Genomic DNA, 14,038 nt, shown 5'->3' with positions numbered 1-14,038 from the left:
TTTTGTCAGTTTTTTTTTCCTGTACCCAAAATTGTAGTCTACCACGTTTTTTGGTCCGGGTGAAAAACTGTATTAAACCGTATACGTTTTTTTTTTTTAAACATGGGAGTTCCAATGGGAACCGTACAGACCTATATGTGCGTACGATTCCATCCGGTTTGCACCATACGGTTTTTGACTTGGCACAGTTTTTTTTTCTTGGAATTTTCATCAAACAAGTGAAACTTTATTTATAATGGAGTGAAAAGTTAAAAACGTATACTTTAAAAAAAAACAAAAAAAAAAAACGGATGCAACCGAACACCATTTTTCAAACCGTATACGGGTTAAAATTTGTACACACGTTTTGATGCAGTTTAGTCCGGTTTTGAGGAATCAGTTTTTCTTCCAAAAAACCAGATACGGGAAACTGTATCGCAAAATCGTGGTGTGAACCCGACCTAAGACGGATACCTGCACCACAGGCTAATGCTCTCTTATCAGGCCATCAGGAGATGGGGGCCCGGGGCCCCCTCTCTCGTCCTGTGCCCGGGGGCCCCCTCTCTCGTCCTGTGCCCGGGGGCCCCCTCTCTCGTCCTGTGCCCGGGGGCCCCCTCTCTCTCGTCCTGTGCCCGGGGGCCCCCTCTCTCTCGTCCTGTGCCCGGGGGCCCCCTCTCTCTCGTCCTGTGCCCGGGGGCCCCCTCTCTCGTCCTGTACCCGGGGGCCCCCTCTCTCGTCCAGTTCCCGGGGCCCCCTCTCTCGTCTTGTGCCCGGGGGCCCCTCTCTCTCGTCCTGTGCCCGGGGGCCCCTCTCTCTCGTCCTGTGCCCGGGGGCCCCCCTCTCTCTCGTCCTGTGCCCAGGGGCCCAGCTCCTGTCTTGTGCCCGGGGGCCCCCTCTCTCTCGTCCTGTGCCCGGGGGCCCCCCCTCTCTCGTCCTGTGCCCGGGGGCCCCCCCTCTCTCGTCCTGTGCCCGGGGGCCCCCCTCTCTCTCATCCTGTGCCCGGGGGCCCCCTCTCTCTCGTCCTGTGCCCGGGGGCCCCCTCTCTCGTCCTGTGCCCGGGGGCCCCCTCTCTCTCGTCCTGTGCCCGGGGGCCCCCTCTCTCGTCCTGTGCCCGGGGGCCCCCTCTCTCGTCCTGTGCCCGGGGCCCCCCTCTCTCGTCCTGTGCCCGGGCCCCCTCTCTCGTCCTGTGCCCGGGGCCCCTCTCTCTCTCTCGTCCTGTGCCCGGGGGCCCCCTCTCTCTCGTCCTGTGCCCGGGGGGCCCCCTCTCTCGTCCTGTGCCCAGGGCCCCTCTCTCTCATCCTGTGCCCCGTGGCCCCCTCTCTAGTCCTGTGCCCGGGGGCCCCGCTCTTGTCCTGTGCCCGGGGGCCCCCTCTCTCTCGTCCTGTGCCCGGGGGCCCCCTCTCTCTCGTCCTGTGCCCGGGGCCCCCTCTCTCGTCCTGTGCCCGGGGCCCCCTCTCTCGTCCTGTGCCCGGGGCCCCCTCTCTCGTCCTGTGCCCGGGGCCCCCTCTCTCGTCCTGTGCCCGGGGCCCCCTCTCTCGTCCTGTGCCCGGGGCCCCCTCTCTCGTCCTGTGCCCGGGGCCCCCTCTCTCGTCCTGTGCCCGGGGCCTCCTCTCTCTTGTCCTGTGCCCGGGGCCTCCTCTCTCTTGTCCTGTGCCCGGGGCCCCCTCTCTCGTCCTGTGCCCGGGGCCCCCTCTCTCGTCCTGTGCCCGGGCCCCCTCTCTCGTCCTGTGCCCGGGGCCCCCCTCTCTCTCTCGTCCTGTGCCCGGGGGCCCCCTCTCTCGTCCTGTGCCCGGGGGCCCCCTCTCTCGTCCTGTGCCCGGGGCCCCCTCTCTCGTCCTGTGCCCGGGGCCCCCTCTCTCGTCCTGTGCCCGGGGCCCCCTCTCTCGTCCTGTGCCCGGGCCCCCTCTCTCGTCCTGTGCCCGGGGCCCCTCTCTCTCTCTCGTCCTGTGCCCGGGGGGCCCCTCTCTCGTCCTGTGCCCGGGGGGCCCCCTCTCTCGTCCTGTGCCCAGGGCCCCTCTCTCTCATCCTGTGCCCCGTGGCCCCCTCTCTAGTCCTGTGCCCGGGGGCCCCGCTCTTGTCCTGTGCCCGGGGGCCCCCTCTCTCTCGTCCTGTGCCCGGGGGCCCCCTCTCTCTCGTCCTGTGCCCGGGGCCCCCTCTCTCGTCCTGTGCCCGGGGCCCCCTCTCTCGTCCTGTGCCCGGGGGCCCCCTCTCTCGTCCTGTGCCCGGGGGCCCCCTCTCTCGTCCTGTGCCCGGGGCCCCCTCTCTCGTCCTGTGCCCGGGGCCCCCTCTCTCGTCCTGTGCCCGGGGCCTCCTCTCTCTTGTCCTGTGCCCGGGGCCTCCTCTCTCTTGTCCTGTGCCCGGGGCCTCCTCTCTCGTCCTGTGCCCGGGGCCTCCTCTCTCGTCCTGTGCCCGGGGGCCCCCTCTCTCTTGTCCTGTGCCCGGGGGCCCCCTCTCTCGTCCTGTGCCCGGGGGCCCCCTCTCTCTCGTCCTGTGCCCGGGGGCCCCCTCTCTCTCGTCCTGTGCCCGGGGGCCTCCTCTCTTGTCCTGTGCCCGGGGGCCCCCTCTCTCTCGTCCTGTGCCCGGGGGCCCCCTCTCTCTCGTCCTGTGCCCGGGGGCCCCCTCTCTCTCGTCCTGTGCCCGGGGGCCCCCTCTCTCTCGTCCTGTGCCCGGGGGCCCCCTCTCTCTTGTCCTGTGCCCGGGGGCCCCCCTCTCTCGTCCTGTGCCCGGGGGCCCCCTCTCTTGTCCTGTGCCCGGGGGGCCCCTCTCTCTCGTCCTGTGCCCGGGGGCCCTCTCTCTCTCGTCCTGTGCCCGGGGGCCCCCTCTCTCTCGTCCTGTGCCCGGGGGCCTCCTCTCTTGTCCTTTGCCCGGGGGCCCCCTCTCTCTCGTCCTGTGCCCGGGGGCCCCCTCTCTCTCGTCCTGTGCCCGGGGGCCCCCTCTCTCTCGTCCTGTGCCCGGGGGCCCCCTCTCTCTCGTCCTGTGCCCGGGGCCCCCTCTCTCGTCCTGTGCCCGGGGCCCCCTCTCTCGTCCTGTGCCCGGGGCCTCCTCTCTTGTCCTGTGCCCGGGGGCCCCCTCTCTCTCGTCCTGTGCCCGGGGGCCCCCTCTCTTGTCCTGTGCCCGGGGGCCCCCTCTCTCTTGTCCTGTGCCCGGGGGCCCCCTCTCTTGTCCTGTGCCCGGGGGCCCCCTCTCTTGTCCTGTGCCCGGGGCCTTCTCTGTTTTTACAGGCCGACCTGGCGATTGGCGGGGATCCCGCAGTGTGTATAATTAGTTGCCCCCGACAGGTGGGAGGCATCGAGTGACCCTGAGGAATGAGACCCCCGACAAATGAGCGCGCGCCTCCTCCTCCCTTCACCTTACGTGACACGTCCCGGGAGCAGGTCCTGAACCCCACAATCCTCCTGGTGCCGGCTGTGCCAAGCACCCCGACCCCCACCACACATTAACCCTTCCCTGCCTGTAACCTCTTCTTTCCTGGCAGGAAGCGAGCAGTAACCCCGCACATGGTACCAGCTGCTCCTATAAACCCAACCGGCTCAGCTGTTCTTTAACCCCTCCTTCCCTGGTGTCACTGCCTTCATTAACCCTTTCCCTATTTGTTGTCATTGACTTTCACTGACTGTCTCCATTCAGCCAAATGTCCCAGCATTGTCTGCTGTGACTCTATGGCTCATTGGGCATGCTGCGGATTGTAGTTCTCCAACACCCGAGAGCTGCAGTTTGTTGATCATATGTTTTCTGTTATTATAGATGCAAAAGTCACAGAATAGTGAGTGCAGCTCTGGAGTATAATACAGGATATAACTCAGGATCAGTACAGGATAAGTAATGTAATGTATGTACACAGTGACCTCACCAGCAGAATAGTGAGTACAGCTCTGGAGTATAATACAGGATATAACTCAGGATCAGTACAGGATAAGTAATGTAATGTATGTATACAGTGATCTCACCAGCAGAATAGTGAGTACAGCTCTGGGGTATAATACAGGATATAACTCAGGATCAGTACAGGATAAGTAATGTAATGTATATACACAGTGATCTCACCAGCAGAATAGTGAGTACAGCTCTGGAGTATAATACAGGATATAACTCAGGATCAGTACAGGATAAGTAATGTAATGTATGTACACAGTGACCTCACCAGCAGAATAGTGAGTACAGCTCTGGAGTATAATACAGGATATAACTCAGGATCAGTACAGGATAAGTAATGTAATGTATGTATACAGTGATCTCACCAGCAGAATAGTGAGTACAGCTCTGGGGTATAATACAGGATATAACTCAGGATCAGTACAGGATAAGTAATGTAATGTATATACACAGTGACCTCACCAGCAGAATAGTGAGTACAGCTCTGGAGTATAATACAGGATATAACTCAGGATCAGTACAGGATAAGTAATGTAATGTATGTGCACAGTGACCTCACCAGCAGAATAGTGAGTACAGCTCTGGAGTATAATACAGGATATAACTCAGGATCAGTACAGGATAAGTAATGTAATGTATATACACAGTGATCTCACCAGCAGAATAGTGAGTACAGCTCTGGAGTATAATACAGGATATAACTCAGGATCAGTACAGGATAAGTAATGTAATGTATGTACACAGTGATCTCTCCAGCAGAATAGTGAGTACAGCTCTGGAGTATAATACAGGATATAACTCAGGATCAGTACAGGATAAGTAATGTAATGTATGTACACAGTGACCCCTCCAGCAGAATAGTGAGTACAGCTCTGGAGTATAATACAGGATATAACTCAGTATCAGTACAGGATAAGTAATGTAATGTATGTACACAGTGACCTCACCAGCAGAATAGTGAGTACAGCTCTGGAGTATAATACAGGATATAACTCAGGATCAGTACAGGATAAGTAATGTAATGTATGTACACAGTGACCTCACCAGCAGAATAGTGAGTACAGCTCTGGAGTATACTACAGGATATAACTCAGGATCAGTAATGTAATGTATGTACACAGTGACCTCCCCAGGAGAATAGTGAGTGCAGCTCTGGGGTATAATACAGGATATAACTCAGGATCAGTACAGGATAAGTAATGTAATGTATGTACACAGTGACCTCACCAGCAGAATAGTGAGTACAGCTCTGGGGTATAATACAGGATATAACTCAGGATCAGTACAGGATAAGTAATGTAATGTATGTACACAGTGATCTCACCAGCAGAATAGTGAGTACAGCTCTGGAATATAATACGGGATATAACTCAGGATCAGTACAGGATAAGTAATGTAATGTATGTACACAGTGACCTCGCCAGCAGAATAGTGAGTACAGCTCTGGAGTATAATACAGAATATAACTCAGGATCAGTACAGGATAAGTAATGTAATGTATGTACACAGTGACCTCACCAGCAGAATAGTGAGTACAGCTCTGGAGTATAATACAGGATATAACTCAGGATCAGTACAGGATAAGTAATGTAATGTATGTACACAGTGATCTCACCAGCAGAATAGTGAGTACAGCTCTGGAATATAATACGGGATATAACTCAGGATCAGTACAGGATAAGTAATGTAATGTATGTACACAGTGATCTCACCAGCAGAATAGTGAGTACAGCTCTGGGGTATAATACAGGATATAACTCAGGATCAGTACAGGATAAGTAATGTAATGTATGTACACAGTGAGATCACCAGCAGAATAGTGAGTACAGCTCTGGAGTATAATACAGAATATAACTCAGGATCAGTACAGGATAAGTAATGTAATGTATGTACACAGTGACCTCACCAGCAGAATAGTGAGTACAGCTCTGGGGTATAATACAGGATATAACTCAGGATCAGTACAGGATAGGTAATGTAATGTATGTACACAGTGACCTCACCAGCAGAATAGTGAGTACAGCTCTGGAGTATAATACAGAATATAACTCAGGATCAGTACAGGATAAGTAATGTAATGTATGTACACAGTGACCTCACCAGCAGAATAGTGAGTACAGCTCTGGAATATAATACGGGATATAACTCAGGATCAGTACAGGATCAGTAATGTATGTACACAGTGACCTCACCAGCAGAATAGTGAGTACAGCTCTGGAGTATAATACAGGATATAACTCAGGATCAGTACAGGATCAGTAATGTAATGTATGTACACAGTGATTACAGGTTGCCCCCTGAGCTCACAATCTAATGTCCTCATGCCGGTTTCGGATTGGGGTTGTTCCTTTTCCAGTAGAATCTTTTGTATGATTATTTGTCGTCTATAGGAAACCTTTCTGTATGTGGGGGGACTGGACACAGGGGAGGGGTGAGAGGTTTGGGAGCTGTAAGAGTCTCCGGTCCCTGGGGGGTGCAGCGGGTATATGGGAGCTGTATTTGTATATATGAGAGTATTTGGCGAGCTCTCTCTGCGCTGTTTATAAGGACATCTGCCAGGAGTCTGTTCCATGTACTTGGCTTGTGCAGCCTCTGACTAAGCTGATCCAGGTCTTTACGCTAAATAAATAATTAAAAAGTTATCAATCAGATCTGAAACGGCTTCAACACCCGACGCTGAGCGCCCAAACTGTGCCGGATCAGAAAATAGGGCAGTGATCATGAACTAGAAATTCTTCAACTGTTTTGCCCCATTGTGGACCCTTTTTTGCATTATAGTGGCCCCTGTTTTTCTCCGTAGTGGTCCCTGTTTTACACCATTGTCACCCCTGTTTTGCACCATAGTGGTCCCTGTTTTGCACCGTAGTGGTCCCTGTTTTACACCATAGTGGCCCCTGTTTTATACCATAGTGGCCCCTGTTTTGCACCGTAGTGGTCCCTGTTTTACACCATAGTGGCCCCTGTTTTATACCATAGTGGCCCCTGTTTTGCACCGTAGTGGCCCCTGTTTTGCACTGTAGTGGCCCCTGTTTTGCACCATAGTGGCCCCTGTTTTGCACCGTAGTGGTCCCTGTTTTGCACCGTAGTGGTCCCTGTTTTGCACCGTAGTTGTCCCTGTCTTGCACCGTAGTGGCCCCTGTTTTGCACCGTAGTGGCCCCTGTTTTGCACCGTAGTGGTCCCTGTTTTGCACCATAGTGGTCCCTGTTTTGCACCATAGTGGTCCCTGTTTTGCACCATAGTGGTCCCTGTTTTGCACCGTAGTGGTCCCTGTTTTGCACCGTAGTGGCCCCTGTTTTGCACCGTAGTGGTCCCTGTTTTGCACCGCAGTGGTCCCTGTTTTGCACCGCAGTGGTCCCTGTTTTGCACCGTAGTGGTCCCTGTTTTGCACCGTAGTGGTCCCTGTTTTGCACCGCAGTGGTCCCTGTTTTGCACCGCAGTGGTCCCTGTTTTGCACCGTAGTGGTCCCTGTTTTGCACCGTAGTGGTCCCTGTTTTGCACCGTAGTGGCCCCTGTTTTGCACCGTAGTGGTCCCTGTTTTGCACCGCAGTGGTCCCTGTTTTGCACCGCAGTGGTCCCTGTTTTGCACCGTAGTGGTCCCTGTTTTGCACCGTAGTGGTCCCTGTTTTGCACCGTAGTGGTCCCTGTTTTGCACCGTAGTGGTCCCTCTTTTGCACCGTAGTGGTCCCTGTTTTGCACCGCAGTGGTCCCTGTTTTGCACCGTAGTGGTTCCTGTTTTACACGTAGTGGTCCCTGTTTTGCACCGTAGTGGTCCCTGTTTTACACGTAGTGGTCCCTGCTTCTCTTATCCATTAAAGGGTAGCTCCCACCATCCTATTTTTTTTGCTAGCCCCCCCCCCCCCGCATACCCCGTTCCCTCATTACACTTAAAGTTACTGCAGAGTCCGGCAGCGGGCGTGCAGGGACAGCGGCGGCGGCGATGTGCGGGAGGAGTGGCCTACCAGCCAGTGGCCGGGGAGCCAATGCGCTCGCTCCCGTCTGTCTGATTGACAGGCAGGGATCGAGTGCAGCCTAACTGATAAAGGACTGATTGCCACTCCAAAATCAGTCCTTTTTCAGTAGCCGTTTTTTAAATGTAAATTAAACCTTTTTAATGAAATAATAATAAAAGTATATTAGAGATATGTTTCGTACATAAGTACTACAACATATCCAAAGATAAAGTTGGTGACAGAGCCCATTTAAGTAATAAAGCTGGTGAGTGGTTGTGGGGACTCTCTGGCGTTCATTCTTGTATATCTCTTTCAGTGTAAGAAGAAGCACACCCTGCTGTGTCCGCACTACGCCCGGGATGGTAAGTGCCCACAGGGTACCAAATGCAAACTGCAGCACCGCCAGAGAAAGAGGCGGCTCGACGTGACGGCCCCACAGGATCAGACGCCAACCAGCACCAAGCAGAGGCGGAAGACGCCGGAGCGGTCAGGGTAAGATATAATATAACCGGGGGCTCTCCTCTCTTCCCCATCGTAGTGACTCCCAGCCCCCACCCTTCCTGTGTTGCAGAAAATCTCCAGAGACGGTGTATGATGGGGACAACCCCACGACCAGCAACGAGGATCTGCAGGGCAGCAGCGGACTCCAGAGCTGTCCTTCCTTCATCTCTCTGAACTGCTCCCCTGCCAGTGAGGGAACATCTGAAAGGGTTAAGTCATCCGAAAACTCAGGTAATGATGATATAGCGCCCAACTATTCTGCAGCGTAGTACAATCTGGTGACCGCAATCTACAAATTGCTTCATAATCTGCTATTTCCCGGCTCTGTGTAATACGGCATCACTTGTGTCTGTCCTCTGTGACTGCAAGATCAGACTACACGGGGGTTTTGTTGTCTGTTGCCATGGAAACACATAGGTCTGTATAGGAGCAGTAGAGACAAAACTAGAAGAAATTCTTGACCGAGACCCACTGCATTAGATGGCCTTAAAGGGGGACTCCAGTGAAAAACATATTTTTTATAAAAAATTTTAAATCAACTGGTGCCAGAAAGTTAAACAGATTTGTAAATTACTTCTATTAAAGAAATCGTAATTCTTCCAGTACTTATTAGCAGCTGAATACTACAGAGGAAAATTTTTTTTTTTTTTTTGGGGGGGATTTCTTTTCTGTCACGACCACAGTGCTCTCTGCTGACACCTCTGTCCATGTCAGGAACTGTCTAGAGCAGGAGAAAATCCCCATTGCAAACCTCTCCTGCTCTGGACAGTTCCTGACATGGACAGAGGTGTCAGCAGAGAGCACTGTGGTCGTGACAGAAAAAAAGAAATCCAAAATCAAAAGAATTTCCTCGGTAGTATACAGCCGCTAATAAGTACTGGAATGATTAAGAATTTTTTAATAGAAGTCATTTACAAATCTGTTTAACGTTCTGGCACCAGTTGATTTTAAAAAAAAATAAATAAAGGATTTTCACCGGAGTACCCCTTTAAGCCTGTAATCCTCATCTTACATGCACATGACTAATGCCCTACAATTATCTATGAATATAGCATCAAAGGGAATCGGTCAGCTGCAACGCACGTTCCTCCCTACTGACCCTGTTAGATGCTGTTAGGACAAGGACACACGTGGTGCCTTCCGTATATCTGTCTGTACTTCCATAACGTAGAAAAATGCTTTTATTCCGTGGTAATAAGAGGCTTTCCCAAGATCCTGAAGTGTTGAGGACTGGAACTTTTACTCGTTCCCCCATCCCATCCCTGTCCCTTCTTGATTGACAGCTGGAAGCCGAGCTCTGTTTTCAAACCTCACACCTGTGCACAATTTGTATGCACAGAGCAGCGTTCAGATTTGGAAACGGGGCTCGGCTTCCAGCTGACTGTCAATCAAGTACAGGGGTGGGAGGGGAAGTGAGGGGGGCGTTCCAGTGCTTGGCACTTCATGGGCTCGGGAACGCCTCTTTGACACTTGGCACCAGACAATGTTTCTGTTATGGATGAAAAGGCAGATATATGGAAGGCACCATGTTTTGTCTGAACAGCGTAAGCAGAATATAATGTGAATTGTAGCTGACCAATTCTTTTGGACACTTTCCTGAGCCATGACGTACATGTAGGGAGCGTAGTGCGGGAGTCGGGCCGCACCATATCTGACGTTAATGACGTACATGTAGGGAGTCGGACCGTGCTGACCACAGTCATTTAACTGTCAATAGTGATTGCGGCATTTAAAGGGGTACTCCGCTGTTCAGCGTTTGGAACAAACCAGCAGATTTGATGGGCCCACTAGACACCAGGGATAAGTGGGATTAACTGTTTAAAGGGGTACTCCGCTGCTCAGCGTTTGGAACAAACCAGCAGATTTGATGGGCCCACTAGACACCAGGGATAAGTGGGATTAAACGTTTAAAGGGGTACTCCCCGGCTCAGCGTTTGGAACAAAATGTTGCGAATGCTGGAGCCTGCGCCGGGAGCTCGTGACATCATAACCCCGCCCCCTCGTGACGTCACGCACTGCCCCCCTCAATGCAAGTCTATGGGAGGGGGCGTGACAGCCGTCACGCCCCCTCCCATAGACTCGCATTGAGGGGGCGGGCGTGGTGTGACATCATGAGGAGGCTGGGGCGAGCTCCCAGCGCCGTCTCCAGCGTTCGGAACATTTTGTTCGAAATGCTGAGCAGCGGAGTACCCCTTTATACAGTTAATAAAAAATAAACTTATTGGGTATCGCCGCGTGCGAAATTGTCCGTTTTATTAAATTATTACATTCCTGCTCCCACCCGGCCAACATCGTTAAGGCAAAACAATTCCCAATTGGTCACATGACTTCCCATAATAAGCTGTATATAAAGTAATCACAAAGTCAGAACTACACAAAAAGGGGCCCCGTCCATATCTGCTCAGTGGGGTCGGAGTCCTGACACCCCCGTCCGTCATCTGACTGGGGGGGGCTGGATATGCTTTATGGTTTACCAGGACACATATTAGGACATTATTATCCGTAGTCCTGCAGCTCCTTGATGACCTCCATAATGTTCTACTGACGTAGCTGCATGGATGTAAGCAGCGAATGTTTCTATTCACTTACAGCAAGCGAGGGGTACTCCGCTGCTCAGCTTTTGGAACAAACTGTTCCGAACGCTGGAGCCGGGAGCTCGTGACCTCATAGCCCCGCCCCCTCATGCCGTCATGTCCCGCCCCTCAATACAAGTCTATGGGAGGGGGCGGGATGGCTGGGGCGGGTCATGAGGGGGCGGGGCTATGACATCACAAGCTCCCGGCTCCAGTGTTCGGAACAGTTTGTTCCAAAAGCTGAGCAGCGGAGTACCCCTTTAAAGGATACTCCGGTGAAAACCTTTTTATTTATTTATTTATTTTTTAAATCAACTGGTGCCAGAAAGTTAAACAGATTTGTAAATTACTTCGATAAAAAAAATCTTAATCCTTCCAGTACTTATTAGCGGCTGTATACTAGGAAGGAAATTCTTTTCTTTTTGGATTTCTTTTCTGTCACGACCACAGTGCTCTCTGCTGCCACCTCTGTCCATATCAGGAACTGTCCAGAGCAGCATATGTTTGCTATGGGGGGATCTTCTCCTGCTCTGGACAATTCCTGACATGGACAGAGGTGTCAGCAGAGAGCACTGTGGTCGTGACGGAAAAGAAATCCCAAAAGAAAATAATTTTCTCTGAAGTATACAGCCACTAATAAGTACTGGAAGGATTTATATTTTTTAATAGAAGTAATTTACAAATCTGTTTAACTTTCTGGCTCCAGTTGATTTAAAAAAAAAAAAAAAAAAAGTTTTCCACTGGAGTCCCCCTTTAAGGATGTATTCACACGTGCGATATCCTGCGGAGATTTGATGCTGCAGATTTCAATGTAATCTAAGTGACTGACACAGGATGCTGTACTGTGCAGGATACTGTACTTGTAAATAGACTTTAAAGGGGTATTCTAACCCCAAAATCAGTGTTTTCCAAACAGTGTGTCTCCAGCTGTTGCAAAACTACAACTCCCAGCATGCCCAGATAGCTTCCAGGACTTGGGAGAGGACCCACCACCCCCAATGGAGAAAATAACTAGGCAACCATGGCTGAAGGCCATTCCCTTGGGCTTAGAGCAGTGTTACCCAACCAGTGTGCCTCCAGCTGTTACAAAACTACAACTCCCAGCATGCACCGACAGCCTCCAGGACTTAGAGAAGGAAAAAAAAAACAGTGGAGGAAACATCTAGAGAACCATGGCTGAAGTATTGCCATTCCCCTGGGCTTAGAGCAGTGTTTCCCAGCCAGTGTGCCTCCAGCTGTTGCAAAACTGCACCATGGAACGTGCTCCATGTATTGTCCATGCACGTATTGGGGATATGTATTCAGAGCAGAGTTTTCCAAATAGTGTGTCTCCAGCTGTTGCAAAACTACAACTCCCAGCATGCTGGGAGTTGTAGTTTTGCAACAGCTGGAGGTACACTGGTTGGGAAACACTGCTCTAAGCCAAGGGAATGGCAATCCTTGAGCCATGGCTCCCTAGATGTTTCCCCACTAGGAGGGGGGGGGGGGCTTCTCCCAAGTCCTGGAGGCTGTCTGGGCATGTTGGGAGTTGTAGTTTTGCAACAGCTGGAGGTACACTGGTTGGGAAACACTGCTCTAAGCCAAGGGAATGAGAATACTTCAGCCATGGCTCCCTAGATGTTTCCCCCACTAGGGGGTGGGGGGTTCCTCTCCCAAGTCCTGGAGGCTGTCCGGGCATGCTGAGAGTTGTAGATTTGCAACAGCTGGAGACACTATTTGGAGAGCTCTGCTCTGAATACATATCCCCTAGCCATGCGTGGACAATACTCATTCTGACCCACCGCTCAATCCAGCTCTGGAGATCATGGGGGGTCCCAGACACCCAGTTTAAGGGGCCTGAATGGCCCTTTAAGACGACAGAACTTGTGTAATGATGAGTTTTACCTACAGAAGACCTCAATGTCCCTTTAACACGTTACAGAGAGACGACGGACCCCTCCCCCATGATACAGAGTCGTCCTATGAATAAGAAATAAGAGGAGTTTGGAGCGTTCTGCGGAGTTCACCTCTAAGTTTGACTTCTCCTCACTTTACCTCTGGAGATCGGAGTGCGGCCCAGCACCGGCGCTCTGCGCGATGTTCGCCATATGTCTGCCTTATAAATAATTAAGGCGGAAGACGGGGCAAGAGCATCGCACCGCTCCACCTATTCCCAGTAACGGAGACGGGGACCCCCAGACGTGTAGGAAGGTCAGCCCCCCCCCCCCCCACGCTCCACTTATCCACCTGGCAGAGCGTCTCGTGCTGGGACTCCTAAATCCTGGGCAGGAAGAAGCGGGATCTGTCCCAGGGAGGGAGACGGCAGCGACCGATCCCGCGGATGTACGTACAGCCAGGTGTATCTCCCACAGCGGAGCCGCGGCCTGGATAATGGCGCCAAACTGCTGGTTTTCGTGACATTGCTTATATGGAGTAAATAAAACATCAGTCAAAGCTAAAATCTCCCGGCATTACCTGATGATATACAAAGTATCACTCCCATCATCCCTGACCCCAGGAGATCACAATCTAATCTCCTATCATACAATGTATCACTCCCATCATCCCTGACCCCAGGAGCTCACAATCTAATCTCCTATCATACAATGTATCACTCCCATCATCCCTGACCCCAGGAGCTCACAATCTAATCTCCTATCATACAATGTATCACTCCCATCATCCCTGACCCCAGGAGATCACAATCTAATCTCCTATCATACAATGTATCACTCCCATCATCCCTGACCCCAGGAGATCACAATCTAATCTCCTATCATACAATGTATCACTCCCATCATCCCTGACCCCAGGAGCTCACAATCTAATCTCCTATCATACAATGTATCACTCCCATCATCCCTGACCCCAGGAGATCACAATCTAATCTCCTATCATACAATGTATCACTCCCATCATCCCTGACCCCAGGAGATCACAATCTAATCTCCTATCACATACAATGTATCACTCCCATCATCCCTGACTCCAGGAGATCACAATCTAATCTCCTATCATATAATGTATCACTCCCATCATCCCTGACCCCAGGAGATCACAATCTAATCTCCTATCATACAATGTATCACTCCCATCATCCCTGACCCCAGGAGATCAAAATCTAATCTCCTATCATACAATGTATCACTCCCATCATCCCTGACCCCAGGAGATCACAATCT

General features: G+C 51.9%; 1 protein-coding gene across 2 annotated transcripts in view; it reads left to right on the top strand.

The window, feature by feature from the left end:
- The window catches only part of ZC3H3 (zinc finger CCCH-type containing 3), a 204,275-nt gene that overhangs the window by 160,338 nt on the left and 29,899 nt on the right, over positions 1 to 14,038 (top strand). For both annotated transcript variants that reach the window (XM_056522897.1, XM_056522898.1), the window contains 2 exons: positions 8,120 to 8,295; positions 8,375 to 8,535. In XM_056522897.1, coding sequence (XP_056378872.1) covers positions 8,120 to 8,295; positions 8,375 to 8,535 — 337 coding nt within the window. The remainder of the gene's footprint in view (positions 1 to 8,119; positions 8,296 to 8,374; positions 8,536 to 14,038) is intronic.

Source organism: Hyla sarda, chromosome 5 (genome assembly GCF_029499605.1).
Source record: "Hyla sarda isolate aHylSar1 chromosome 5, aHylSar1.hap1, whole genome shotgun sequence".
NCBI classification, from domain to species: domain Eukaryota; kingdom Metazoa; phylum Chordata; class Amphibia; order Anura; family Hylidae; genus Hyla; species Hyla sarda.
Note: the sequence above shows the minus strand (reverse complement) of the source record. Positions and strands in the feature narration are given on the sequence as shown.